Below are 26,407 nucleotides of genomic sequence, written 5' to 3' on the forward strand. Positions count from 1 at the left end.
TTTGCTGTTCTTATTTTTAAGAAGTTGTTTATCACTTTTCAAATGAGTTTAACAGTCTCATTCACTCTTTTATTTTCCAATTCAAGTAGAGAATACCTGTGGAAAATTTAACTAAGGCTCATCTAGGCAGTGTTACTTAACTAGTCAGAAACAAATACAGTTGGCTTTGTATTAATTTTCAGACATTTCAAATTTTAGAGGTCCTACTCTACATTCTCAGATTTTTTGTCTTTTAAACCCAAAAAACTTCTTATGCATGAAGTCTTACTAGCTTTCTTTAACAGGTACCTTGCTTATAACTTCCTGATTTGTCTGGCAGACAAGGAAAAGTTGATGTGTCACAGGTACTGCCTGGATCAGCTGTTCTTAACATATAGAAGGTTTCAGTGCAGGCAGAAACCAAGATAGGGAGTATGTATCTGTTCAGGTCCTGAGCAGTAGACGGAGCCTGGTGCTCTTCAGGGAGCAGGAGATAGTGAAGCCCATGGGGAAGGTGTATCCTGAGCATGAGACTGGTGAAGAAGTTTTGGGAAGAGTTGAGAAGACTTGAAGATTCAGTAAGGTCCATACCAACTCTAGCTAAAAACTGCAAATGAATGTTATAGCTAGACAATTACAGTCCACACCACCTAGTGAAATTCAACCAGAAGCAGAAGAAAGAATCTCTGGATCTTTTTCTTAATTTTTTGTTTTCCCTTGTCAGATTAGTGATGCAATCAAATATTCTTTCCTAGTTATTTTAATACCTTATTTTTTTCTACCTGAGTAAAATACCACTAGCATTCTGACCTGAAATTTTGGGGTATTCATTTTTTTTTTTATTGCAACAACAACAACAACAAAAAGACAGAAGAAACTGTTCTTTTGTTAGTAAAAATAAGGCAAGAGCAGATTTCTACAAAATTTTCTCCATATTTCAGAAATATTTTTGCTTTACATTGCTCAAAGATTGGGAACAACAGGAAATATTTCTTTTTTCTGCTTTCCAGCCTTTTTATGATCTCCACCATTCTCTCTGGTAGTGTCTAGGAGCTGTTCTCCTTTCTCTTCATATGAAGTCATATGAATCTGGCTGTTAAGTTATTGCAACACTTGAGAATCATTGATAATTTATTTTATATATATATATATATATTTTTTTTTTTTTTTACCAAGACCAAAATAGTTGCATTGTTATTGGGAAAAAAAAATAGTTTTTGGTAAGTTTTCTAATAATTTGACTGTTTCTGAATTTTTACCAAGGCAAACAAATGCAGTGAACACAAATGCCTTCTGTATATTACTGTAACACCGTGCTTTTTAATTGTTTTATTTTTTTAAATTAGTATGGAAATTTGGAAAAGTGTAAGTGAAAATTATGCATCTAGGACAGTGGTTCTCATGAGATTCCAGTTTCTGTACTTACAACACTGCCTAAGGCCTATTTATGTTAGGATTTCACAGCTCTGCCTCCTTACACTGGTATTCTCTCCCTGTTTATTTGCATACAACATTCATGGAACGTTTAGTTTAAACTGTGCTGTAGATTCATCAGAAAATACAGCAAAAATGAAGAAAATGGACATTATATTCTGCTTTATCAGACCTGGTTTACCTCATCATTTCAGAGTGATACAGAAACTAAATGAAGTTGTGTTGGAGTAAGTGTTGAACGAAGGAAGTTTTGCTAATTCGATCTTTTATTTCAATGGCAGCAATGAACAAAGGGAAACATGAAGCTCTTTTCTTTCTTTCTTTCTTTCTTTTTTTTTTTTTTTTACTAAAGGATTTACTGATTTTTTCCAACAGAATTAAGTGGAATTTTCTTTCTTTAGTTCCTATTTTTCAGATGCAGAAGGAAACACAGTATTGGTTGAAGAACAGAAAAACTTTGATAATTAATTTAAAAAAATATGGGTAGCTCAAAAAACATTGTATATATTTAGATTTTCTTTCATAATTTATAAAAACCTAAATATAAATACATAAGCAACTGCTGAAAGAGATCTAAAACATTTTACATTGGTACTCTTGTCTAATATACTTTAAAGCAGATTTTACAAATTGATCAAAGTCATCAACCTCTTCAAAAAACAATATTTTATCAGCTTTTGTGTCTTAATATCTTCTGAACAACTGGTCAAGTTCCAGTTACTTGTTTTAAAAAGTGCTGCCATTTAATCTTTAGCTCTTTATTTTCCATGTACCTGTTTCCAGAAAGCTTTTTCATGCATCTACCTATTTGTAATAAGTTATTTACTTTGGGCAGTGAAAAATTGAGTTTCAGAAGATAATGGAAGTAGACATGTGGAAGAGAATCACAAAAGTGCATAATAATTGAGGTTGGAAAGGGTCACTGGAGACCATGTAGTTGAGCCTAATTCAAAAAAGGTCAGCTGAAGTGGTTGCAAAGGATATCCAGCCGGGTTTTGAGAATCTCAATACATTGAGATCCAGAAGTCTCAGTGCCTCAGAAGCCTGTTCAAGTGTAACACCATAGGTGCACCAAAAAAAGCTGTGTTTAAATAGTATTTACTGTATTTCAATTTGTTCCAAAATTTAGTATGAATTTTGGAGAAGCACCTGAAAGTGCTTTTAAAAATAAGTATATTTTATATAGGAAATTAACTCATGGGAAATAAAAAAGAATTCTACAACCCAGAGAGAAGAGAAGACTTCAGAGTAACTCTAAGAAGCAGGTTGTGACTTCAAGCTAAAGACATTAAAGCACAGATACCATTCTGTGACCTTATAAAGCAGCTTTAATCATATTTTATTTATCCACTTTAACATACATAAGGATGCAAAATAAAAATACTATTAACAGTCAAGCACACAGCATAAGTTTATTGACACTCAGCAGACATCCTCCCTGAAATGCAACCTTTTTCTCTGCAACTTCTAGATATTTCTGAGGAACTCTCTATCACAGCTAAAAGTAACATTGTGCAGAAAAAATGAAATTTCTGTTAAATGTGTATTCTTTCCTTGCAGAGTTTAACCACAGCGCAGTTGTGATTTTAAAATATATATATTTGAAAGAATTTTTTTTTTTTTGCTGCTAAAAACAGTCAATGCCTTTTTTGCTTCTGTATCCACATCCAGTAGGAGTTATTTATTTCCACGTCCACTTTCTACTTGCCAAATTCTGCCCAAAAGGCAGGGAATCTGAGCCCTCCAACAAGAGAAATCAACTTTCCCCAAAATGTATCAATTTCCCATGTTTGTAGGACTTTTTTGAATTACTAGAGATGACTTTATTCTCTTGCATTTGGAATAAAATTTATTTTCTCGCTGTGCACACAGGGGTTTTTGAAAAGGCGTTCTTTCCAAGAAGCTGAAATTCTACGTGGGCTATACTCTTCATCATTCCCAGACTTATATCGCTTTAGCATTCAGTCTCTGCAAAGCAAGACTGAGATGCTGGAAGCCTTTGTGATTATGCAGAGCATTAATATGATGCAGGGCCTTATCCCAGCTAAGGTAAAGTAGTGCAGATTTTTTATATTTTCTTAATCTAATAGAGAAAATTTTATGTCATGGAGTTATGTAGAAAGGAGATTTTTTTGGCATCTTGGAGTATTAATGAAGATACAGGTTGTTAGGAATATTTTCTCTTTCTTTTTAAAGCAATAGTAAGGCTGTGCCTACTTTTCACATTTGGATTTGGTTTTCACACAAAGCGTGCATCAGCAGCTTTCCTTTGGGGTGTTTTTTATTTTCAAAGAAATGTTATCGGATTATAAACTAGAATTTAAACAGATCAAGCACTGTAATGGGTCATTAAAAGAGATATTTGCTGGATCGTTTTCTCTATTTTGTAGTCCACTAGATAATTATTCAGTCTATTTCTTGATGAAGACATCATTAAATTTAAACATGACCGAAGGCTTCTAACTTACTGTTTCTAGTGATTATCAAGCAGAATTTTCAGGCTATTGAAAATAAAAAATTAACTTAATCCTTCAGGAGCAAGGTGCGGAACTGACTGCAAAATACTTGGAAAGGCTGTATATCTTCTCTCTTATGTGGAGCATAGGAGCATTACTAGAACTGGAAGACAGATGCAAAATGGAGCACTGGCTTCGAAACTGTGCAACAATAAAGCTTGATCTTCCCTGCATTCCAGAAGGCAGTGAAGATACCATGTTTGATTATTATGTGGCATCTGATGGTTAGTTACCCACTTGGGTACTTCGGGGTAGAACATAGAATTTCTTTTTTAAATTTTGCTTTTCAATTATTAATTTAGATACATTTTTTGTAGGTTACCTTCTCTTGTTTTTTTGTTTTACAGTTGCACTTTATGTTCGTGATATTGTGTAAAGCTTTTTTTCTGTTCCCTTTGAGAAAACATAATGTGGAAACATTGCTACAGAAAGCTACATGGGCTGCGTGAATGAATTATCAAGTGAATAAATAGACAAGCTGGAAAATCATGTTCTTGTCATAATTTTAGGAAACAGCTGGAACAGTGGATCTTGTTGCTTTTCTCAGGGGTCTGAGAGTAGTAAGACATAATTTGTCTGTATTTATGGATTGAGAATATTCTACTTAAGAGGAACTGACAGAGAAGTCAAATTGATAGAAAATAAGTGAAAATGTCAATTTTTTTAAACATTAACTTTATTTCTTTCCTATTAGGTAATTGGATGCACTGGAATACACGTGTTGAAGAGTATGTATATCCTAGTAGCAGCACGCCAGAGTATAGCTCCATTCTTGTGCCAAATGTTGACAATGTGAGAATGGATTTCCTTATTGAAACCATTGCTAAACAGGGCAAGGTACTTCATCTGCGTTTCACATCTAAATACTGCTAGTAGTGCACATGATGGAGTTTTTGAATCAGGAGTGAAATAGGAAATTATTGAAAAGGAAGAACATCATTTTTGTGATAAAAAACCATAATAGTGATTCTGGAGCTGTATTCATGTGAATATACTTGAATTCTATTATTCTCACTGCTCACAGACTTTTGTAGCGTCCCACTACCCATCCCTCCCATCACCCATCCCTTCTATTCCATAAATAATGGGAATGCAATGTAGCCATGGTGGAGCATGTGTTCTCAGGAGAGAACACAGAATAGTAGAGCACCAGCTCTATTGTAGGAACTCTGTCCAGATGGGTCAATGACAGAATTCATAGACATTTTTTTAAAGAATAAAACTCCTTCATTACTAATATGGTGTCAGATAAGGAAGATATGGTAAATAACACCAGTGATTGAAGTGTTTCAAATAATGAGGCTCTAGACAGTACATCATTTTTTCTTAATCTCCTCCTTTGTTCTTTAAATTGTACTGAGTGACAAGACCATTTGCTGCAAAAGTTTAACAAGTGAGGCCTGTAAAGGCCTATGAAATGTTAACTATTTTGCTTCTACATGCTCTTTGTTGAGAAGATATGTGGAATTAGTGAGGTTTTGCCAAAATAACCACTCTTGTGTGTTATATTACTTCCGTGTGTCTTTGTCTAGGCTGTTCTACTAATTGGTGAGCAAGGAACTGCAAAGACTGTTATCATCAAATGTTTTATGTCGAAATGTAACCCTGAAAGCCACATGACTAAGAGTTTGAATTTTTCTTCTGCAACTACCCCATTAATTTTCCAGGTATAGTAGTCATTCACTTTCCAATAATACGTTACTGGATTCAGAGATTAATGGATGTATTGAGAATTTGTTGGCAAGGTACTTCTGAAAGTGGTCTATTTAGCTGCAAATGAGCACAGAAACAAAAAATCACCTACTCGAATGGACAAGGCACTTGATTTGAAAGACTTCTGTAAACCGTGTCTCACTAGTTATTGAGCTATTCTTAGACTATTACATACATGTTATTTGCTTCACCGTACTTAATGATTTTATGTCAGATGTATTGGTTCCCACTAATTGGGGAGAGCTGTCAGCGACTTTCCTTAGATTTCACTAAAATCCATGTGTAAAGTAAGTGCTACCCGCAACAATCTGTCATAAAGTCTGTGCTGTCTGCAATTTGAAGTAAATTACATTACTCATTAAAAAGTAACACATGCAGCACAGCTGCTCTAAACAGAACCTTGAATACTTAAATCCTGAATTGTACTGCCTGTCCAAATTTCTGCTGAGCTACTTAGATTTATTTCAAGATTCCTTAACCTACTATCCGCATATATCTAGTGAATGTTTATAAAATGGTTCTGTTTGCCTAGACTAAGCACTGTCTGTGCTGTAAGCAGAAGTGCTGTCCCTGAGCCTGAGGTGTCATCTGTAAACTGGCTTCATGGTGAGAAGCAGAAAGAAATAGCGGTGGCAAGCATGCTTCTAAAAAAAAAAAAAAATTATTAAGTCTATTCAGTTTACATGTATGAGTATAATTATCACCTCATGATTTTATGTAGTATATTGATGTCTACTGGAAAAGTCATCAAGAATTGCTTCTGTCAGATCTGACAGATTATTAGTTTAATCTTGAAATATTAACAGATTTAATTTGTTATACTCAGTATTACAGATGCTAGCTAGCAGGTGGTTGAACTGACAGAGGATAAATAAAATGAATATGTATCACAATAAAAGATTCTTAAAATTCATTAGAAGTTTTATATTTAGCATTATTCAGTTGAATAAGTCAAAAAGTAGTGCTAAAAGCTTTAGTGGAGTTCATACTGCCCAACTTGTATTAACAAAACAGAATTTCAGAATTGGAAGCTTTGGCATGACATCTCAAACAGATGAGCATGACTGCCAATCTTCTACGCTTTTCCTCTCCACTTCTCCTCCTTTGCTTTCCCCTCCATCTCAAGATGAATACTCCTCTCTTAAACCTCAAGTGTGGATGCAATGATTATTTAAGGTCCTCCTCAACTGCATGGACTATAAAATAGTTCAGTAGAATACAAATGTAGATGAAGATATTGCATACACTTTATGATTCTCATTAGCATCACTGAAATGGAAATATCTCTCAGTGCATTTCACTGTTTGTATATACAAAAGTAAGCCTCATGAATTCTCATTTCTTTGCATTAGTCTCAAGCATGCATGTTAATTATCTGTTAAAATACCATTCTAAAACCAAGAGGCTCAGCAAACTGACAAGTTTGAAACTGGAAAATAATTTGGGATGGTTTCAAAATTACGAAACTGTGGCATGGTTTTCTAAACTTAATATTTGGAATATTTTATACCAACCTAATGGGATAACATGATATTTCAGATGTTCCAGTTGAATTACTACTATTACCAATAGCACTTAGTGTTGTCTAAATTTTCCTTTGTAAAACTCTGTAACAAAAAACTTACTATATAATTACCTGTAATGTGGTTAAATGAGTGACTCATGAAAAAGTGTGGCTTTGTAATTTTTCTGATAATTGTTTTTTAACAGCGCACAATAGAAAGTTATGTGGACAAGCGCATGGGCACAACATATGGTCCACCTGCAGGCAAAAAGATGACAGTCTTCATTGATGATGTGAATATGCCCATAATAAATGAATGGGGAGATCAGGTCAGTTTTGTAAAAGAGAAAAGAAGGTGGGAAAGGCTATTTTCTTCCTTTCTTTGTTTCAGTGTAAAATGCTTTTTTAATCAGCCAATAGGGAGTAAACTAGGTACGTACACTTGATTTTTAAAGGGTATTTTCAAAGAACACATGCAGCTCTATGTTTTCATAACCTAAGTTAGAATAAATATACTGATAAATAAGCAGTTAAAATAGAATGGAACAGTTCAGTTGAAAGGGGCCTTCAAAGATCACTTGATATCATCAGGGCTCCCTGAAAGTTAAAGCATATTACTGAGAGCATTATCCAAATACCTCTTGAGCACTGACAGACACCTCTCTAGGAAGCCTGTTTCAGCATTTGACCACTCCTTGATAAAAAATTGTTTCTGGTGCACAGTCTGAACCTCCTCTCTAGCAGCCTTGTGCCCTTCCCTTTCTGCCATCATTGACCAGGAGCAGAGCCTGGTACCTCCCTCTGCTTCCCCTCCTCAGGGAGCTGCAGGGAGCAGTGAGGTCACCTCTGAGCCTCCTCTCCTCCAGACTGGACAGCGTAATGTCCTCAGCGTCTCCTCATAGATGATGCCTTCAGCCTCATTACCAGCTCTGGTGTCTTCCTCTGGGCACTTGAAAGAATCTTAACATCCTTTTTATATTGTGGTGGCCACAACTACACACAATATTCAATAGCATTGTCAAGGCCACACCAACAGTAAATACAGTGGGAGAATCATCTCTTCTGGCTGGCTGGTTTTGCTCTGGTTAATGCACACCGGAATGCAGCTTGCCTCTTGGCTGCCAGGGCACACTGCTGGCTCGTGCTGAGCTGCAGTGATCTTCTGATCTCTTCCTGCTGAGCTGCTTTCCAGCCACTCATCTCCCATCTGTGCATGAATCTGGTATTACTCTGTCCCAGAAAAACTTGTCATTTTCCATTATTGTAGCTCATGCTGTTGCTAATCACCCAGTGTTTCAACCTGTCTAGGTCCCTCTGCAAGGCCTCTGTTTACTATGGAGAGTTAATAGCACCTCCCAGTTTGATATTGTCAGCAAATTTGTTGAGGATGCACTCTAATGCTGCATCCAGATCACTGATAAAAACTGGCCCTAGAACTGAGCCCTGGGGAGGCTCAATTAGACAGTTGGGTACCTCTTGAAACATGGCTGTATAATTTTAAAACTTTTTAATGATACTCATTTATTGCTCACAAAATTGAAAACCTACAGTACAGTTAGACAAAACAAAACAAAACATCTTGGCATACAAATCATGACTGTGTAGGTGATAATTAAAATATTGTGACAGATAAGAACTGTCTGCTTTTGAAAAAAACTGAAGTAATCATTATCTGTATTGATAAAGTACTTCTGAAGTATTCTGCATTGGAAACTAAATGTTAGAATTTCTAGAGAAATACACTCCTGTAATAAACTTTCTATAGGATGAAGCAGGGGGCTTCATCTGTGTCTGAAGAAAGGAATCTTGCATTGCTTTTTATGGAAGTAATCCAACATTTGCAGCTTGAAAAACCATATTTGCTGTTGTTGCACATGGAAGTTTTGTCAAAATACTTGGTATCAGATGCAACATATAAAGATACATGAGGTTGAGCTTGTGGAAACTGGAAATTTTATGTTAAAAGGGAGAAGTATTGGAACTGTTTCCAATACTGTTGTGTTGGAAATCATGCAGTATTCCAGTGAGACTGAACTGAGATATGAGGGATTAATTTTAAGTCAGGAATTCTTTTCTTTCACCAGGCTTATTCTTCATAGATATTATTAGTGAAAAGTACAGTCTAAATATGCTTATTCCTAGCAGTACATTTTTCTACAGAAACAAACAAATACAAAAGTTGGAGCTTTAGAGAGAAAATAATGTTTATATTCTATATTGGGACATTCAAGCACAGAAGTATGTTTTCTATTCCATTTTCTTGTGTTCTGTTAGATACTACCTGCTTATTTTACAGGTCACTAATGAGATAGTTAGGCAGCTCATGGAACAGAATGGACTGTATAATCTGGAAAAGCCTGGAGAATTTACCAACATTGTGGACATTCAGTTTTTGGCTGCCATGATCCATCCTGGGGGAGGTCGCAATGATATTCCACAGAGACTCAAGAGACAGTTTTCTGTGTTCAACTGTACTCTGCCTTCTAATTCTTCTATTGACAAAATTTTTGGTAAAGAAAAATTAGCTTTGTATTCATCTGATTTCTGAAAATATTAGTTGTTTTTTTCTTTACTCCTCTATGTATAAACATTATTATTAACACTAAAGCTTAATCCCTCTCTAATTTGCTTACCAGCACATTTTTCCTTCGGTAATCTCTCTGCACGTGCAGCTTCATTATTTGTAAATTGTTACACCTCAGAATCTATCTGTACGCCAGAATTAAGAAGAAATGGCATGAAGGCTGCTCCTTGTTTTGGTGACAATGCTGGAGAATTGCAAAGGTGCTATTGGTGCTAAGAACAAGGTGCTAATGACCAGGCTTTCACAAAAAGACAGGATCACAGTGGTCTCAGTGAAGTGATTCACTATACAAACGCTTTTTAAGAGCTAAATATCTGGTGTGTTTGTGGCTCAAGATGCTGTAACACCAAGTGAATCAAGATTAGAGAAAGGAAGTCTGGAAGCCTATTCAGTAAGTTAAAATAGATGTGAGGGATTAAAAAAAAAAAAAAAAAAAAAAAAAGAAAGAAAGAAAAAGAAAAAAAGGAAGAAAAAAGGAACAGATCCGCTTGAAAAGATCACAGCCCTTGCGGTAATAAATTTTGGAAAACTTGTCATTTGGCAATTTTCTTTTCCATAGGTGTAATTGGAGAAGGGCACTATTGTAGTGAGCGAGGATTTTCAGAAGTTGTAAAAGAAACAGTATCAAAGCTAGTGCCGCTGACCCGCAGGCTGTGGCAGGTTACCAAGCTGAAAATGCTGCCCACACCCGCCAAGTTCCATTATGTCTTCAACCTTCGAGATCTCTCAAGAATTTGGCAGGGAATGCTGAACACTACATCAGAAGTGATCAATGAACCAAAGGTAAGTGCAGCACATCAGTGGTTTTGTCATAGTTAGTGCATAATTAGGTAGTGTATAATTAGATGGCATTAAAATTACATTAGAAAAAATCATTTTTGATTGAAAAACTTTTTTCAGCTTTTTGGAGGGAATATTTTTTGTCCAGCTTTTACAGTGCCACCTGAAATGAGAACTTCATTTCCTGACTATAAGTTACACTTTTTTGACAGAAGAGGGTTAGTTTCTGTCTGCTTGTATTGTTGCTGACTAATGCTTATTTAAAATGACTAATGCTTATTTAAAATCAGGGAACAAAGAAAATTATGACAAACAACTCACTTTTATTTTAATTCATTGAAAAGGCATATATCTTTATTAAAAAAATGCATATTTATTTCTCTTCTCCCCCACTAGTGTCCTAAGGCTGGCAATCACTGACTAAAGCTTATCTAACAACTAACTTCTGGCTTTCAACTTAAAAACAAGAGGAAATAAGAAATCATGATGATTCTTTTTTTTCTTTTTTTTTAATAACTCACCTTTCCTCTAGAAAAAATTAAATACTTTATGCATCATTTCTCCTTCAAGTATTTTTAGGAAAAGTAATTTAGTTTTTTGAGCAATGAAACATGAAATTCTGGAAAAGCAATGGTTATGGTAATCACAGAAAAAATGTTTTATATCAGGGCTATTTAGGCACTTAATATTTAGTGCAATTTCCTAGTTGTTGAATAAGCAAGCTCCTGCTTCCTACTACATCTTCAATTTGATTGTTAGAATTGATTTTAATTTCCAAAATCAAAAATAAATAGCCCTAAGGTGATTTTACATGTAAGTATTGTTCAAAATCTGATTATATGAATTTACGTATCATTTCTGTGACTTGACATAGTATGCATCAGGTATACAAAGCACTGTCGGCTCAAATGAGTTCTTCAAGAAGTACTTGGAGTCTTTTCTACTACTGCGTAGTAGTTGTGTAGGATTAAAACCAGTGCTTCTAGAATTAATAACCTGTTAAGTTTTCTTCTCCATTCTCTGGCCAAATAGAAGGATTTGAAAAGTACAGTGAATTTGGTGAAATAATAACATAACCTACACTATTTCTTTTCTCTGGTTTGGATTTGTTACTGGGAGTGACATCTCTGTTTCTGAGTTTGGTGTGAACTTATTCATGCTATGATGCTATTATTTTCACGCAACTTCCACTTAGACAGTAATCAGAAATGGTTTATTGATGTATAAAACCTTGTTCCTTTGTATAGAACATGTCTTAGGGCTACAGAAATAAAATCTTAAATAGTTATATATGCTCTGGTTTGGAATACTAGATAAAGGCTTTTTGTACAGTTAACTGACTATAAAATTAAAATGTTAATGGGTTGAATGAGATGACTAAGATCTCTCTGCTGATTAAAACCAAACGTTCCACTGTTTTTTTTTCCTATTTTATTATGATTTAAAAATATGTAAAAAACACATTTTTTCATTGACATAGTTTTATTGGCAAGCCTCACCTGATTGAAATCATGGAGATTTTTTTTGTTTGTTTGTTTGTTTTCGAAAAAGGTACTGATAAAATTGTGGAAGCATGAATGTAAGAGTGTTATTGCTGATCGTTTCACAACCTTGGAAGATGTGAAGTGGTTTGACGCAGCTGTGGCAAAACTCATTGAGGAGGAATTTGAAGGAAAGACAACTTTGCTGAATCCTGAAATTGATGCGTTCTTTGTTGACTTTCTAAGGGATGTACCTCAAAGAACTGGTAAGGCAGGCTCTGGTAGTTGTAAAAGTTGTTTAAAAATGTAAAGTTATACTTTGAGTGTGGCTGTCTTGTCAGTGACTTTGGAGATAGATATTACATTTATTACTGGATATTACCGTTTGTTGGAACATGCTTATGGGATTTTAAGTCCATATTTATATCCAGATAATCTGTATAGAAGGGCCTTGTGTCCATTTCCGCAAGGTGAGTAAAACTGGCAAATAATAAATATGAATTGTTTATTCTAAAATGGTGAAAGACGTGTTGCATGATTTGAGTTGTGTTGCAGTACTAGATAAAACATAGCACTGTAGCTAACACAGAGATCTGGTGTATGAATAGTAGCTCTGAACTTACCCAGTACTTTTTAAAAGGTACACAATATATTATTTTGTAATGAATTAGTATTATTTCAAAATCTCTGTAATACTAGTAAAAGCTCTTGGATTATGTGTCTGGCTTATAACAGTGTTCTTGTTTATTTTAAATAAAAATTTTGCAGCAGATCCAGCTAGCTAAATAACCCAGGAATACTTCTCAGTAGATAAAAAAGAACAGAAAACAGATTTGGGGGGGGATTTGGTGAAAGTCATTATTAAACTGTTATATGATTCAATTATCTGTTTGTGTCATTGTACTGATGGGTAGTGGAAGCAGCAAAAGGTTGGCATAACTGGTTAAATGACGCTTAAATCTCTTCTTGGATAATTGAAGTTGAAAGGAGTGACAAAAGGAGAGTAAAGGATAGGAAATACTTCAATAAAAGGAGACAAATGTAAGTATCACAGAATTACCAAGGTTGGAAAAGATCTACAAGATCATCCAGTCCAATCATCCACCTATCACCAATAGTTCTCACTAAATTGTATCCTTCAGCACAAAATCCGAACATTTCTTGAACACCTCCAGGGTCGGTGACTCCACCACCTCCCTGTCCATTCCAGTGCCTGACCACTCTTTCAGAAAAGTAGTATTTCCTAATGTCCAGCCTGAATCTCCCCTGGCGCAGCTTGAAGCCATTCCCTCTAGTTCTATCACCAGTTACACGAGAGAAGAGGCCGACCCCCAGCTCGCTACAACGTCCCTTCAGGTAGTTACAGAGAGCAATAAGGTCTCCTTTGAGCCTCCTCTTCTCCAGACTGAACAATCCCAGCTCCTTCAGCCGCTCCTCATAAGGTCTGTGCTCCAGACCCCTCACCAGCTTTGTTGCCCTTCTTTGAACACGCTCCAGGGCCTCAATGTCTTTCTTGAAATGAGGGGCCCAAAACTAGTAGAAATCAATCTGGTGTGAGAAGGTAGCTAAATACGTCTTTAAATTACGTGGAAACTGAGAATGCAGAGAAGACTGAAATGTAAGTCAGAATACGTACTGAGAGACTGAAGAGTGACTTTTAATGTGGAAATTTAAACTAGAAAGTATTACATTAATCTGAAAAATGAATGTGAAAAGAAGCATGTATTCCTCAGACTAGCTTTTACTATTTAACTATATATGCCCAAATAATACTCCATCTGGAATGAAATTTCATGAAAATACAAAGTAGAAGGCCTCTGTTTAGAAAGGGTGTTTTATCTTCAATATGTTTGGCATTCTTGAGAACGTCTTCATGTTTTGACTCTACAAGATAAGCATAAAAACAGTTATTTTGTTTTAATTGTCCCTGTAATGGAATTTAGTATTGCTCATTATTATGAAATATAACAGCAAGAGCCGGGTTTCTGAGCTCTTAAATAGAATGTTCATCTAACATCAACTTTGAATAATGTGCTCAGGCTGGCGATAAGTTGACATACGTGCCCTGTATTTATTTGGTTCGTACTACTGCAACATATTCATCCCTGAGAGACCTGAGGTGAAGTAATCCAAATATCAACCCTTACACCTTAGCTTCACAAAAGTCGTTAGAAGTGCTAGAGTTCTATCAACCCTCAAGCCGTTCAAATGTGTTTTTTATCAGTAAGTTTTAATATTGCAATTTAGAAGTTATAATTCTGAATCTTGGAGCTAGAGAAGAGTTTAAAACAATATCTTTCCGTTGCTGCCTCTGTAAATAATTTAAATGTCTGCCCTTTCTTAGGTCTGGTACTTGATCATGCTGTCTTTTGTCATTAATAATAAAACTGCAGGAGCAGGATTAAACTGGCATCATTCTCTTAAATGGTTCAAAAATGTAAAAACATCATTACTGTTTAACTCCTTGCTGTATTCCCTATTAGTTCCTTATCAATAGCCGAGTAAGTTGTATAAATGTCTCATTCAACTTCTAAGAAACTTATTTACATCTGGATTATTCAAATATTCAGATGCTGAAAAGCTATCTAGACATCCTCCTGGGTTTGAAGTGGCCCTAACTGTGGTACGTTTTTGACCAGATAGCCTCCAGGAGTCACTTCCAACCTCAGCCATTCTGTGATCCTATTTGCTGTAACAATTTTGACTAGTGAAAGGCAGGTCTCCTATAGGCATAATTGAGGCCTATGAATGGAAATGTGAGATAGCACAATTTCTTCCTTTTCTTTGGACTGGGAAGTGTCGAAAGCACTATGTGGTTTTTTAGATCCCTTGCTGAAGCAAGTATATGCCTTTTCACAGTGAATATACATTTCTTTACGTGCTTAAATGATTCATTTTACTAGTAAATTTTTTTTTAACCACTTAAATGTTTTTATCGGCTTAGAATATATTTCTTTTACAAAAAAAACCCACATTATTTGCAATTTTTAGCTACAATATTTATTTACCTTTATTCTCCAATGCTACTATTTCTTCTAGCATCCATGTTATTTTCAGATTTTCACTATTCAGGTTTCGGAGGCAGAGAAAGAAGGACTGTTGATCTGTATAGGAAAGTATAGGCAGCACTGTCGTATGTATATCTAATAAGAAATATTATGTATAATAAAACTAGTTTTGAATGCTCAGAGTCTTTCAGTTAACTTCCCTTACGCATTATACCTACATTGTAACTCCCTCAGTCATTTGAACTGCTGAGGTTTCATTACATGCTTTTTGTTCTAGGAGAAAAATCAGAAGTTGATTTAAGGATTCCCAAAATTTATGAGCCAGTTTACTGCTTTCATCAGCTACGGAATCGTTTAAATGTGTTTTTACAAACATACAATGAGAATGTCCGTGGCACTGGGATGGACATGGTTTTCTTTGAGGATGCTATGGTTCACTTAGTGAAGGTACAATCTTGCTTTGCTATTTATTATTGCAGTTGCTGTTTTTCACTTGTTCTCAGTGCATGTGAATTCAATTGTGTTTCAGAATGAATGAAGGTATGCACAAATCAAGGTAAATTATTTCTATTATTGAAGCAGGTCATTTTTTGCTATTTTGTCTTTCACCTTCTGACCAAGTATTAAAATCTCAGCTCTTCCTCAGATGGAACAATTCTGTCTTTTATGTCTAGTGAGGTCACGTTCCAAAGTATTCTAACTATTTCTCAATGTTTCTTCTTATTAATTCTTCTGAGAGCCTTTCCTCTCTTTGGAATGAGTGAAATAAAAATCAAATTAGGACACAATTGGCTGCTGATGAGGGAGTATGCACAGCATAGTAGGAATAAATGTATTCCAGACTTCCTTTGTAGATCCCTGATATGCTCACTTTTAAAATTCCTTTGAGTAGAGACTGAACTTGACCATAATTTTTAGCACAGTTCAGCTCTAGAGGATTGTTCACATATAAGCTTCTTACAAAAGAAAAGCAGGTTTTTCTTTTCTTTTTCTTTTTTTTTTTCTTTTTTTAACTGAGAAAAACTACCATTTCTCAGTGACGCAGTGAGGTTTTCGGTATTTCCTATAAAAATTTAAGAACTGAATATTATTTTGGATTCTTGGCAGTTCATAAGATTGGACTCTTTGTTTTAAGATCTTGCTTGCAAAGTAGATGATGTTCTGCTCACAAATTCTTTAGGTAGATTGTTAAACTGTCATCATACTTACTATTAAGTTTCTGCTTTATTCCTGTCTTTTGTTGTTTTTAACCTATCGTTCCTGTCTTAAAGAATATCTTCTCTGCTTTAGCTAGGTGATAACTACTGGCAATGTTATCTTTAATGTTCTTTTGGACATAATGATTAGATAGTGCTTTTCTGATCCCATACTCTTGAAAGCAGCATTTACAGCCCTTCAGCTCTGAGCTCTACACCTGAGCGAGAGTTGAGGCAGCCTCTAAGAGAAAGATGGGTGAATATAGTTAAGGTAGTGCCTAATTTGAGCTGATGTGGCATCACTTAAATGAGTTAAGGTTGAATAATATCATAACCAGAGAACAAAGCTTCTGAATTTACTGTTTGTGTGCCTCTGCCAGAAAAAGAATTAGAAGACGTAATTGAAGTAGTATTCCAAGGGGGTAGTATTCAAATCTATTTCTCTTTCTTGAGTTAAATTCTATTTATGCTTAAAAGCCTTCATATTTGATTTTATCTTTTCTTGTAAACATTAACCTATGAAAAAAATAAGTATGTTGTGCTAAATGAATGACATATATAATTGAAAACTGTGGGAAGTTTATGTGACTATTTTTAATGTGAGAAAAAGTGAGTTACAGGAAATGCAAGAAGGTATTTCAAACTGCTTATTGGTGTGATGGGATTGTAGGGGTGTCAGAGAGTCATCAAAGAAAATAAAGGGAACAGGAACCAATATTGTTCATCATTGTTTGTGCAGAGGAAACTGGCTGCTAACCAGCTGGTTGGGTCAGGGGCTCTGTGCTGCTCCAGAAATGAGTGCAGACTGCTCTGTGTTGCAAGTATGGACCCATTGCAATTGATGGGATGTGAAGCAAGATCCTCTCCTGTGCTAACGGCATATTTTCTCAGAATAGGATGGTATCTTCTAACTATCTCCAGATTTTTTTTGTGGTTTTCGACTGTGGACAGTGGAACAGGTTCTGTGTGCAGTTCACTGTGCTGAAAATACACTTGCTCTGAATTGCAAAGGATCTGTTTGTTTACAGTGCACTGTAATGAACCAAAGGGAAATGTGGAGTAGTATGTATCTACTAACTTTTACTTTAAAAAAGAAATAACAAAGTGGAAAAGAAAAGGGGGATCTATTTGTGGAACTTTCCACGGTTAACAAATATTTATGCTGATAAGAAGCTTGATTATAAAGGCCATATCTTTACTTACTGCGAAGTGTGTATTTCTTCCTGAGTTTACTAGTCCTGGTACAACTTATCTGTCTGGATACAACAAAGAAGGTTAGAGTCTTACTTGAAGTAGTCCAGGAGTATAGTATGAGGGAAACTATAATTTAGTTTCCAATTTTAATAATCCTTCGCACTATTGTAGCCCATCACTGCTGAGGTTTGTGTGTGCTTTTTGGTAGTATGAAGTGCCGTTCTGTTGATAACGGAAAGTTTGCAGTGATGGAATAAAGTGGCTGCTACTGGAAGGTTTACAGAAAATATTTCAAAGTGAAAATGCTCATAGGTATATTAATAGTAGTATAGACTTCTTGAATGCAAACTTAAAATTTTGGTTTGTTCTGCATTTCTAATATACTTTTATTATTGCAGTAGCACTGGATTTTGGGATGTGTTACTGTTACACATTTCAGCACTAAATGACTGTAATCTTATACAGATTTCTCGAGTGATTCGTACTCCTCGTGGAAATGCTCTTTTAGTTGGAGTTGGTGGCTCTGGAAAGCAGAGCTTGACAAGACTAGCATCATTCATAGCCGGCTACGATACATTTCAGATCATGTTAACTCGGTAAGTGTAAACTAAAATGTAAGCGACTAGTACTTACTCACTAAAGTTCTCCTATAAAGAAAACATGCTCCCAGTCTCTGCAGTGGGAGAAAGAATAAACACAACATAGGGCGAGTGCTATTGCCTAGAGCATGGTTGTCCAACCTTTTGGCTTGCCTGGGCTACACTGAGCAAACAGGAATTGCCTTGGGCCACGTGTAAAATATATATAATAAATTTAATGTATATAAGCAACAGAGTTTATTTTTTAATGTATTTTTATTAGAACATAAAAAAAAAAAAAAAACCAGCAACAAAAAGCATAAAACTATGCTTGTTTGATGTTTGACCTTGTTTTTGTAAGACTAATGCATTGCACTGGTTTGATGGCAGTGATTGCCACTTTTAGTTAGTTCTCAAGGTGTTTTTCAGAGATTTTTAATGAAATATTACTCTTCCTGTGTTTTGTCCTTGACAATAATTGTTCACAAATGTGAGTACTGCCAAAAAGTGATGACATGAATAAGTCATGAATATGAAGTGAGGGATATTTTTCTCTGGTGCGATAGGGCTTATGAAAGTCTGGTAAAGAGACATGACTGAATTTTTTCTTTCAGTTGAATGTCTGATTGCAACTCTATATATTTCATGTGAGAATTTGCAAGTTATGTATATATTTTGACTGACAACGGAGTCACAAATATTGAAAAAAAAAAGACATTTTTTTTGTAAATCTTGAAATCTATTCTAAAATTCCTGTATCAAAGCATACCTGCATGTTTTTCATTGTTCATACAACTATGTGTAGCCAAAATATCAAAAAGCATGAAATTTTTTTTGCAGTAACTTGAGCTTGCCATAACTAGTTTCATTTCAGACACTCTTGTTGTCTGAAACATAGTATAGATAAGGTGATTTTCACCTTGAAGACGCATGTTTAACTCATTTAAATAAGTGATCGTATCCGTCAAAATTGCTAAATCTTGGAGGCATTTTTAATCTTCACGTTCTGGCACAAATTTTCATTTTGATTCCATAAATGGTTAAATTGCACTTTGTAACTCACAAACACATTTCAGCATTTTACCTTTACTTGGCTACCTTTCTTTGAAAAAATAAATGATATTCCTCATAATCAGCATCCATACTCCTAAGGAACTCCTAGAACTGGCGATGATTCACCCCTTGGACTTTACATAATTCACAGTTTTGGTGACATTGTTTATGTTTAAAATTTTTGCATGTAGATTTTCTTGATGTCAGCTGCAGTGATATTTCATGAAATGCGAGGTACTGGTAGTAATTGTGTCATAAGTCTTTCTTTTTTACCAACCATCACTGGGGCACCATTGGTAGCTATACCAGATATGATGACAAATGTTAACGAAAATTGCTTTAAGTTATTTTTTTTTACTGCTTCCTACAGATCAGGAGATTTAGTTGTGTCATTCACTGGTACCATAGAAGCCATTTCTACAGTGTCATATTTGTTATCAATGCCTCTAATAAAAATGTCAAGTTGAGCCATATTGCTTAACAAAGTCACTGTCAGGAAATGATTTTGATTTTTTTTGCAATCAGATTTGCTATTACTAACTAGCTTTTATAACAGTCCTTTTGAGTTTTAACTTTCTATAAAATATTTTGTTGAGATGACGCACTTTTAACAGCTCTGCGATTTTGTCTTTATGAACCATTCCTTGATATGCATCGGATTTGGTGGCATATTTCTGCATATAATGTCTTTTAAAATTGTAATCTTTGAAAACTGACTTGATTTCCTTCCAGTGCCATATTATTTGTTAGCACTGCACTGTGCCTTCCTTGTGTCCTGTGTCCAGGCTGGGTTGCTTGGCAGGGCAGAATCGCCACCATGATGATGCAGCAGAAGAAGGTGAGGGCCACATTGTAAGCTGAGCTGGGCTGCATGTGGCCTATGGTCTGCGGGTTAGACATGCCTGGCCTAAAGTGTTAAGTCATGAAAATTTTTCATACTAGCTAAATTTGATTGATTTTCTATGAATTTTTATTTTCTATGATGGCCAGGAATACCTTTATCTTTACACTCTGTTTTTACACAGTACCCTGCACTGTGCCCTATCTATTTTTAGGTGGTATCTATCCACAGTGTTCCAAGAAATTATTTCTGGTTTAACTTTTCTAGTTATTTTTGTTTTACCCAGAAACCTTTTTTAAAGGGAGTGAGCATTAATATGACTCTTCTTCTGTAGATCGTACAACACGTCAAACTTGATGGAAGATCTGAAACTTCTTTACAGAACGTCAGGATTGCAGGGAAAAGGCATATGTTTTCTCTTTACAGACAATGAGGTCAAAGATGAGTCTTTCTTGGAATACTTGAATAATGTTCTATCATCAGGAGAGGTAGGATACATTCTTATGATCTTCATTGCTTTTTTAATTTTATAATTCTGAAGCAAAATAATAGAATCTATTTTAATGAATGCGCATCATTGTACCGTACAAAGAAATTGTCTAGTCAGACCCTTCTAACTGTTGATAAACTGTCCAGAACATGATAACAATTAAAAAAAACAACAAAAAAAAATTACAACTTAGGGAACATCACTGATGCTTATCAAAACTAGATGAGATTAAAAATCTCATTAATTTGCAGTTAGTTTTTATATGGAAAAATTGTGTTCAGGATGGGTAGGATGGCTTTTTTTGTTCACATTTTATTTTAATTTTATTTTTACTTTATTTTTCATGTGGAAGAACAGGTTTTACTTTTACAGCAAGTTAGATTTCAGTGTTTTTAGCAGAGTCACTTCAGAAAAAAGTTCTCATGTAAAAAAGTGGGTTGGGTCCTAAGAACTTCTATATCCGAAATGAGTGTTCCTTCCTAAAAGACTATATATTAAATCAATCACGTTTATATATTTTCCTTTGGATCATCTTCTACAACATGAAAAAAATCTCTTTTCTCAAAGGTGTCAAACTTATTTGCTCGTGATGAAATAGATGAAATCCTGAGTGACCTCATAACAACCTTCAAGAAGGAACATCCACGTAGACCTCCAACCAGTGAGATTCTGTATGAGTACTTCATGACTCGAGTCCGTCAGAACCTTCATGTAGTTCTTTGCTTTTCACCAGTAGGTGAAAAGTTCCGAAACAGGGCCTTAAAGTTCCCTGCCCTCATTTCTGGATGCACTATAGATTGGTTCAGCCGGTGGCCTAAGGATGCTCTAGTGGCTGGTAGGTGTAGGTTTTTTCTTTGCACTTATTTAATTCTGAGATTCGTGGTCATTAAGTTCTTCTAAATGCTTTGAATGCCAGCACACTGGCAGAATAAACTTACTTAGTTCAAAATTTGGATATAAATGTTTTCTTTTTTGCTGTATTAAACTGCTGAAATGCTTTTGACAGAAGAAAGGATATGAAGAAGAAAAATTCTCCTTAAAAATAAAAGCATTATTAAAGAAAGCAAAATACCACTGAAGATACTTGGTGACTATGCCTGTGATGAGACCCAGAGAGAGGCTGTGGTTAATCAATTCGTGGTAGCTAGCAGTTGGACAGGTTCACAGAGAAGTAGATGCACGTTTTGGAGATTAAAGGGTACCAGATCCTTGGCTATACATTTTTTACAGAGATGTATGGAATAATTTAAGAATCTGCTTGTGCAAATTGAAGAAGACTAGAGTTTCAGAAGCTATGTGAGTTTGGCATTGTACCCACTGATGCAATGTAAAAGCATTTCCCATGTCACAGCTGTCAATAAATTGACTGGTAATTCTTCTTTATGTTCAAAATTAAATTTATAGAAGACAATGACAAGATGAATCTCATATTGCCAATAACTTTAGTGAAGACTTTTCTTCCAGAGGTATTCTCTTCTCTGGAGCTATTACCTGGTGTAATCAATACTATTGTTTAAATGACAAAATACTGGATGGGGAAGTGTTAAAAGTGTAATGCTGTTTAATGTTTAGACACATATTGAGCTAAATAAACATAAGTGGTGGACAGATCAATTACTTATAGCAAATGAAGATTTAAGTTAGGTGAAACAGTTCTGCTTGTCACGATATGTAGTGTGCATATTGATTGCTTTGTTTATAAACTAAAAGTACTTCCTGAAGATTTACTTACATTTATGCTTTTCTTCTTTTTCTAAGTATCTGAACATTTTCTGTCCTCATATGATATGGACTGCACCGCTGAGACAAAGAGAGAAATTGTGCAGTGTATGGGCTCATTCCAGGATGGAGTGGCAGAGAAGTGTTCTGATTACTTTCAAAGATACAGACGTTCTACACATGTGACTCCCAAATCCTATCTGTCTTTTATTCAGGGTTATAAAACTACATATGAAGAAAAACGTGCAGAACTGCAGATATTTGCGAACAGGTATACTGCTCAGTTTACTGCTGTCTTTTTGTTGTTTTCTCCCTCAGATAGATATATTCTGATGTACTTATTTCAATGCCTGCCTGGTCTAGTTGCATAGCAAAAGTTTTCTTTGAAGTTTCCTAAAATACTATAAAGGTGTTACTTGAACAAATATTAGAGATGCTCTTGACACGTAGCTTGAAGACTCAAGGGTAGTGATGCACTGAAGAACATGGTGGTGGAAAGATATAGTATAAATTATTAACATGTATTTTTAATGAATAAAGGAAAATATTTGCATGTTATCTGATAACAAATTCACAATAAAATTCAGTTTACCTGAGAACAACTTCTGTTTTCCTGCTGAACAGTTGTATTTTTCTGATATGAACAGGTAAAAAGAACCTTGGCATTTTTGGTTTTGTCATCACATAGTTTAACTATGTGATTATGAACCTTTGCTTATGGATTTTTAAGTGTTTTTGATATTTATAGTTTTATATTTATAAAATATAATATTTATATTATTTATATATCAAATATTTATATATTTGATAATTATGCTTTATTATCAAACGCTTTATTAAACTACAATCTGTTTGCAGATTTAACATTATGTGAGATATACTCAAACAGAATGTGAAACGGTAAACGTAACAGTTGGCATCACCCTTAAGAAAACCTATCTTCTTGACTGTGAAAGACCAACACAAAATTATAAAAGTCTTTAAGAAATACTCAGACTAATTTATTTCACTGTGAAACACTCTTTGTCTTTGAAATCAAATTGAGTTAATAATCTTTATGGTATCAGTGAAGACTTATAAAATGGGAGATATCTAACTCAGCCTTACACATTCTGAAGTTAAAATGCACCAGATTATTCCATACTCATCAATTTGTTTCGCTTCACCTTAATTGCATAGACTGAAGTGCTTTAGCATATGTTATTCTTTATCTGTTATGTATTTTTTTTTAACCTGTTCCTATCCTGCTTAGCTTTTGAAGTTGCTACATTTGTAATTCTTTCTGACTCTGCTGTTCCAAATGTGTATTTTCCTAGATTGCAAATAAATTTATTTGAAGAGCCTGTACATGAGTACTTTGATAAAAAAAAAAAGCACTGATGAAGGCATTTTAATGAGAGAAGTGTTAACTTAGTGCTATTTTCCTGTTAATCTCTCTTGTTTGGTCTTGATTTTGATGTTTTGATTTTATGAACCTTTTGAATTTCTTCTTCAAACAAAAAATAGTGATTTGAGAAATCTCAGGATTTCTGAAAAATTCTCAGGATTCTAGTGATCACAAAATACTTTCTGCTGGGAGTCAGTCCTATGAGAGTATCAGTTTGGAGCTCAGCAAGGTCATTGACATAAATGGAGCCAACATTTAGGATTTGAATGTGATAATGAAGGCATTCACTTTGAGTTAGAAGTGTGGAACATTTCATGTCATATGCTTTTTTGAGAGAATTGTTTATTGTTTACTTTCTTGATTCTGAAAACAACAGAAGTGTATGTAGAAGTTTCTGAAGAAATTTTTTTTTTTTTTTTTTTTTTTGGTGTGTGTGTGTGTAAGATAGCTTTTGGTATTAAATCCATCTCATTCATTCTACCAGTGAAATGTTTTGGAATGGAAAATGTAAATTATAAAAGGAATTATGTACTTCCTATTTTTATTTTTCCTTTTTAATTCCAGAGTTAATACTGGGCTAGAAAAGTTGAAAGAGGCCTCTGAGTCAGTGGCTGCTCTCAGCAAAGAGCTGGAGATAAAAGAAAAGGAACTTCAGATTGCTAATGAAAAAGCTGACATGGTATGTACAGACGTTAAAGTGTATTGCACTTAATTTTGTGTGTGTGTGTGTGTGTGTAAAAGGAAGTTAGGTTGTGGGAAAAGAAGTGATAGAAGCTTAAAATGGTGACAATAAACCTATCTTTTTTTTAAAAAAAACATTCTGGTTCTGAAAATTGAATTCAACAGATCAAATATTAAAATGAAAATATAGATTCTTTCAGTGAGGTATTTTCTTTAGTATGTTGTTTGTGAATTTTCTCTTTAGGTATTGAAGGAAGTTACTGTAAAAGCACAGGCTGCTGAGAAGGTGAAGGCTGAAGTTCAGAAAGTGAAAGACAAAGCCCAAGCTATTGTGGACAGCATCTCAGTTGACAAAGCCATTGCTGAAGAAAAGTTAGAAGCTGCTAAGCCTGCTTTGGAAGAGGCAGAAGCAGCCTTACAGGTTGGTTCTAAAACCTTAGACTGAGTATAACATTTTTTCCATGTAAGAAAATGTGCTCCTTTGAAAACATGTAAGGTTGCAGATGTTCTGTGTAACTCCTTGATTGGCAGAAGATGTATACAGATAGATCTATCTTGAGGTTGCTTAAGTTTAGTTTTGTTTGTATTTTTCTACCCAAATACCAAATCCAAAATGGCAATTGGTTGTTCCGCAATGGCCAATTTTAATTTTCAGTTGAAACTCTGGTTGATGTATTTTGTGCCAGTAACCAAGTGTACAAGTTATGGTGTTAGATTTGCACTCTTGACTGGCTTTGCTGTATTTAATAAGACACAAGTTTCATCCATTATTATGATTTATTTAATTTTCTCAAAGGCTTACTTCCACATCAGGAACTTGTCCAGAACAATAAAGTAGAAGATGCAGAGATGCACTTACCAATTATCAACAGAATGCATTTTCCTTTCTAGACTGTTTCTTATGTGAATAGGTTTGCATTAAGATAGAAAAAGAAGATAAAATTTCAGAATATTTCTGTCTTCCTAGGTTGAAGTCATTTTAAGAATTTAGGTGCTGCTGTGAGGTGGCTGAGCTGCTGTTTCCTAGCAGGTGCTATAAGATAGTCGAAGGGTCTGTACAGCTTCATGCTTCTGAGAGATAAGATTATTTTAAATCAAGAGGAATAAGTTTCTTCTTCTGAAGTGGATTAATGCTGTTGTTGACCTTTTTCCTTATTTAATAAGTAATGACAGTATTTGCTTTGTCTTTTGTTTTAATTTTGTAGACAATAAAGCCTGCAGATATTGCCACTGTCCGAACACTTGGTCGACCTCCTCACCTTATTATGCGTATCATGGACTGTGTGTTACTGCTTTTCCAACGAAAATTGAACAATGTAAAAATTGATCAGGAAAAGAGCTGTACCACCCCATCATGGCAAGAATCTTTGAAACTGATGACAGCAGGGAACTTTTTACAGAACCTACAGGTATTTGTGTAACCTTCTGTTTAGTGTCATTTTAACCTAAGACAATAAGGAAAAGTATTTTCTTTGTTGTTCCTAGGAGAACAAATGTGCAAGAGAAATCAGGCACGCAAGAAATCTGAAATGTCTAGGGCTTGAATGTATGATATAATGAAATAAAGCACAAATCCACGTGGGAAAGTCAGATCATAAGTCAGTTATGGCTTCTCCTAAGTAAGGAAATGAAATTAACTTCAGTGACAAATTATTCAAAGCTTTAAGCATTGGAAGAGCTCTTACTTGCCAGTTTGCTTAGAGCTAACCAGAATTTTTTTTCCTACCTGTTAAGCATTGTAACATGTTTAGTGGCATACACAAAATAAGTGATTATTAGGATGGATAAAATTAGAATTTTTTGAAATTTGAGATTTTCAGCTTTGTATCATGTCTGTATAAATGGAATGAGTATTTGGTGAATAAATCTACACTAGTCCAGTAGCTTTAAACTACTAATATTAGTATTAATCTACTGTGAGAATTGCTTATGTTGTGCTGTACCACTGAACATAATAACCTGATTTCTGCATTTGGAGAAATGATGTTCTCATCTTGAAGTGTATATTTTGGTTAAAACATCCCTATAAAATAGTAGTACATTTCTACATTTATAATCAGACTGTTTCTGGTCCAGTGGGAAATCACAGAAGAATGGCCTGATCATACGAACTTGTTTGGTTCATAGTACCATGGATGCTATTTATATGATGTTCATGTTGCATCTACTCATGTGAGGATTTTTGTTTACTGAAAGTCTTCGAGGTTTTATTGTTTATGCACAGGGAGCAGCTATTTTTCAGTTTCAAGGATATACTTTTATTATATTT

General features: G+C 34.8%; 1 protein-coding gene across 1 annotated transcript in view; it reads left to right on the forward strand.

Moving 5' to 3' along the window:
* The window catches only part of DNAH5 (dynein axonemal heavy chain 5), a 110,336-nt gene that overhangs the window by 54,830 nt on the left and 29,099 nt on the right, over positions 1-26,407 (forward strand). The window contains exons 44-59 of the mRNA XM_031589455.2: positions 3,286-3,462; positions 3,949-4,153; positions 4,624-4,766; positions 5,462-5,596; positions 7,353-7,475; positions 9,443-9,656; positions 10,290-10,513; positions 12,062-12,272; positions 15,289-15,446; positions 17,855-17,985; positions 20,196-20,349; positions 20,919-21,186; positions 22,110-22,341; positions 24,022-24,136; positions 24,383-24,559; positions 25,344-25,547. Of these exons, the coding sequence (XP_031445315.2) occupies positions 3,286-3,462; positions 3,949-4,153; positions 4,624-4,766; positions 5,462-5,596; positions 7,353-7,475; positions 9,443-9,656; positions 10,290-10,513; positions 12,062-12,272; positions 15,289-15,446; positions 17,855-17,985; positions 20,196-20,349; positions 20,919-21,186; positions 22,110-22,341; positions 24,022-24,136; positions 24,383-24,559; positions 25,344-25,547 (2,871 nt within the window). The remainder of the gene's footprint in view (positions 1-3,285; positions 3,463-3,948; positions 4,154-4,623; positions 4,767-5,461; positions 5,597-7,352; positions 7,476-9,442; positions 9,657-10,289; positions 10,514-12,061; positions 12,273-15,288; positions 15,447-17,854; positions 17,986-20,195; positions 20,350-20,918; positions 21,187-22,109; positions 22,342-24,021; positions 24,137-24,382; positions 24,560-25,343; positions 25,548-26,407) is intronic.

This window comes from Phasianus colchicus, chromosome 3 (genome assembly GCF_987193195.1).
Source record: "Phasianus colchicus chromosome 3, bPhaCol1.hap1.1, whole genome shotgun sequence".
Classification (NCBI taxonomy): domain Eukaryota; kingdom Metazoa; phylum Chordata; class Aves; order Galliformes; family Phasianidae; genus Phasianus; species Phasianus colchicus.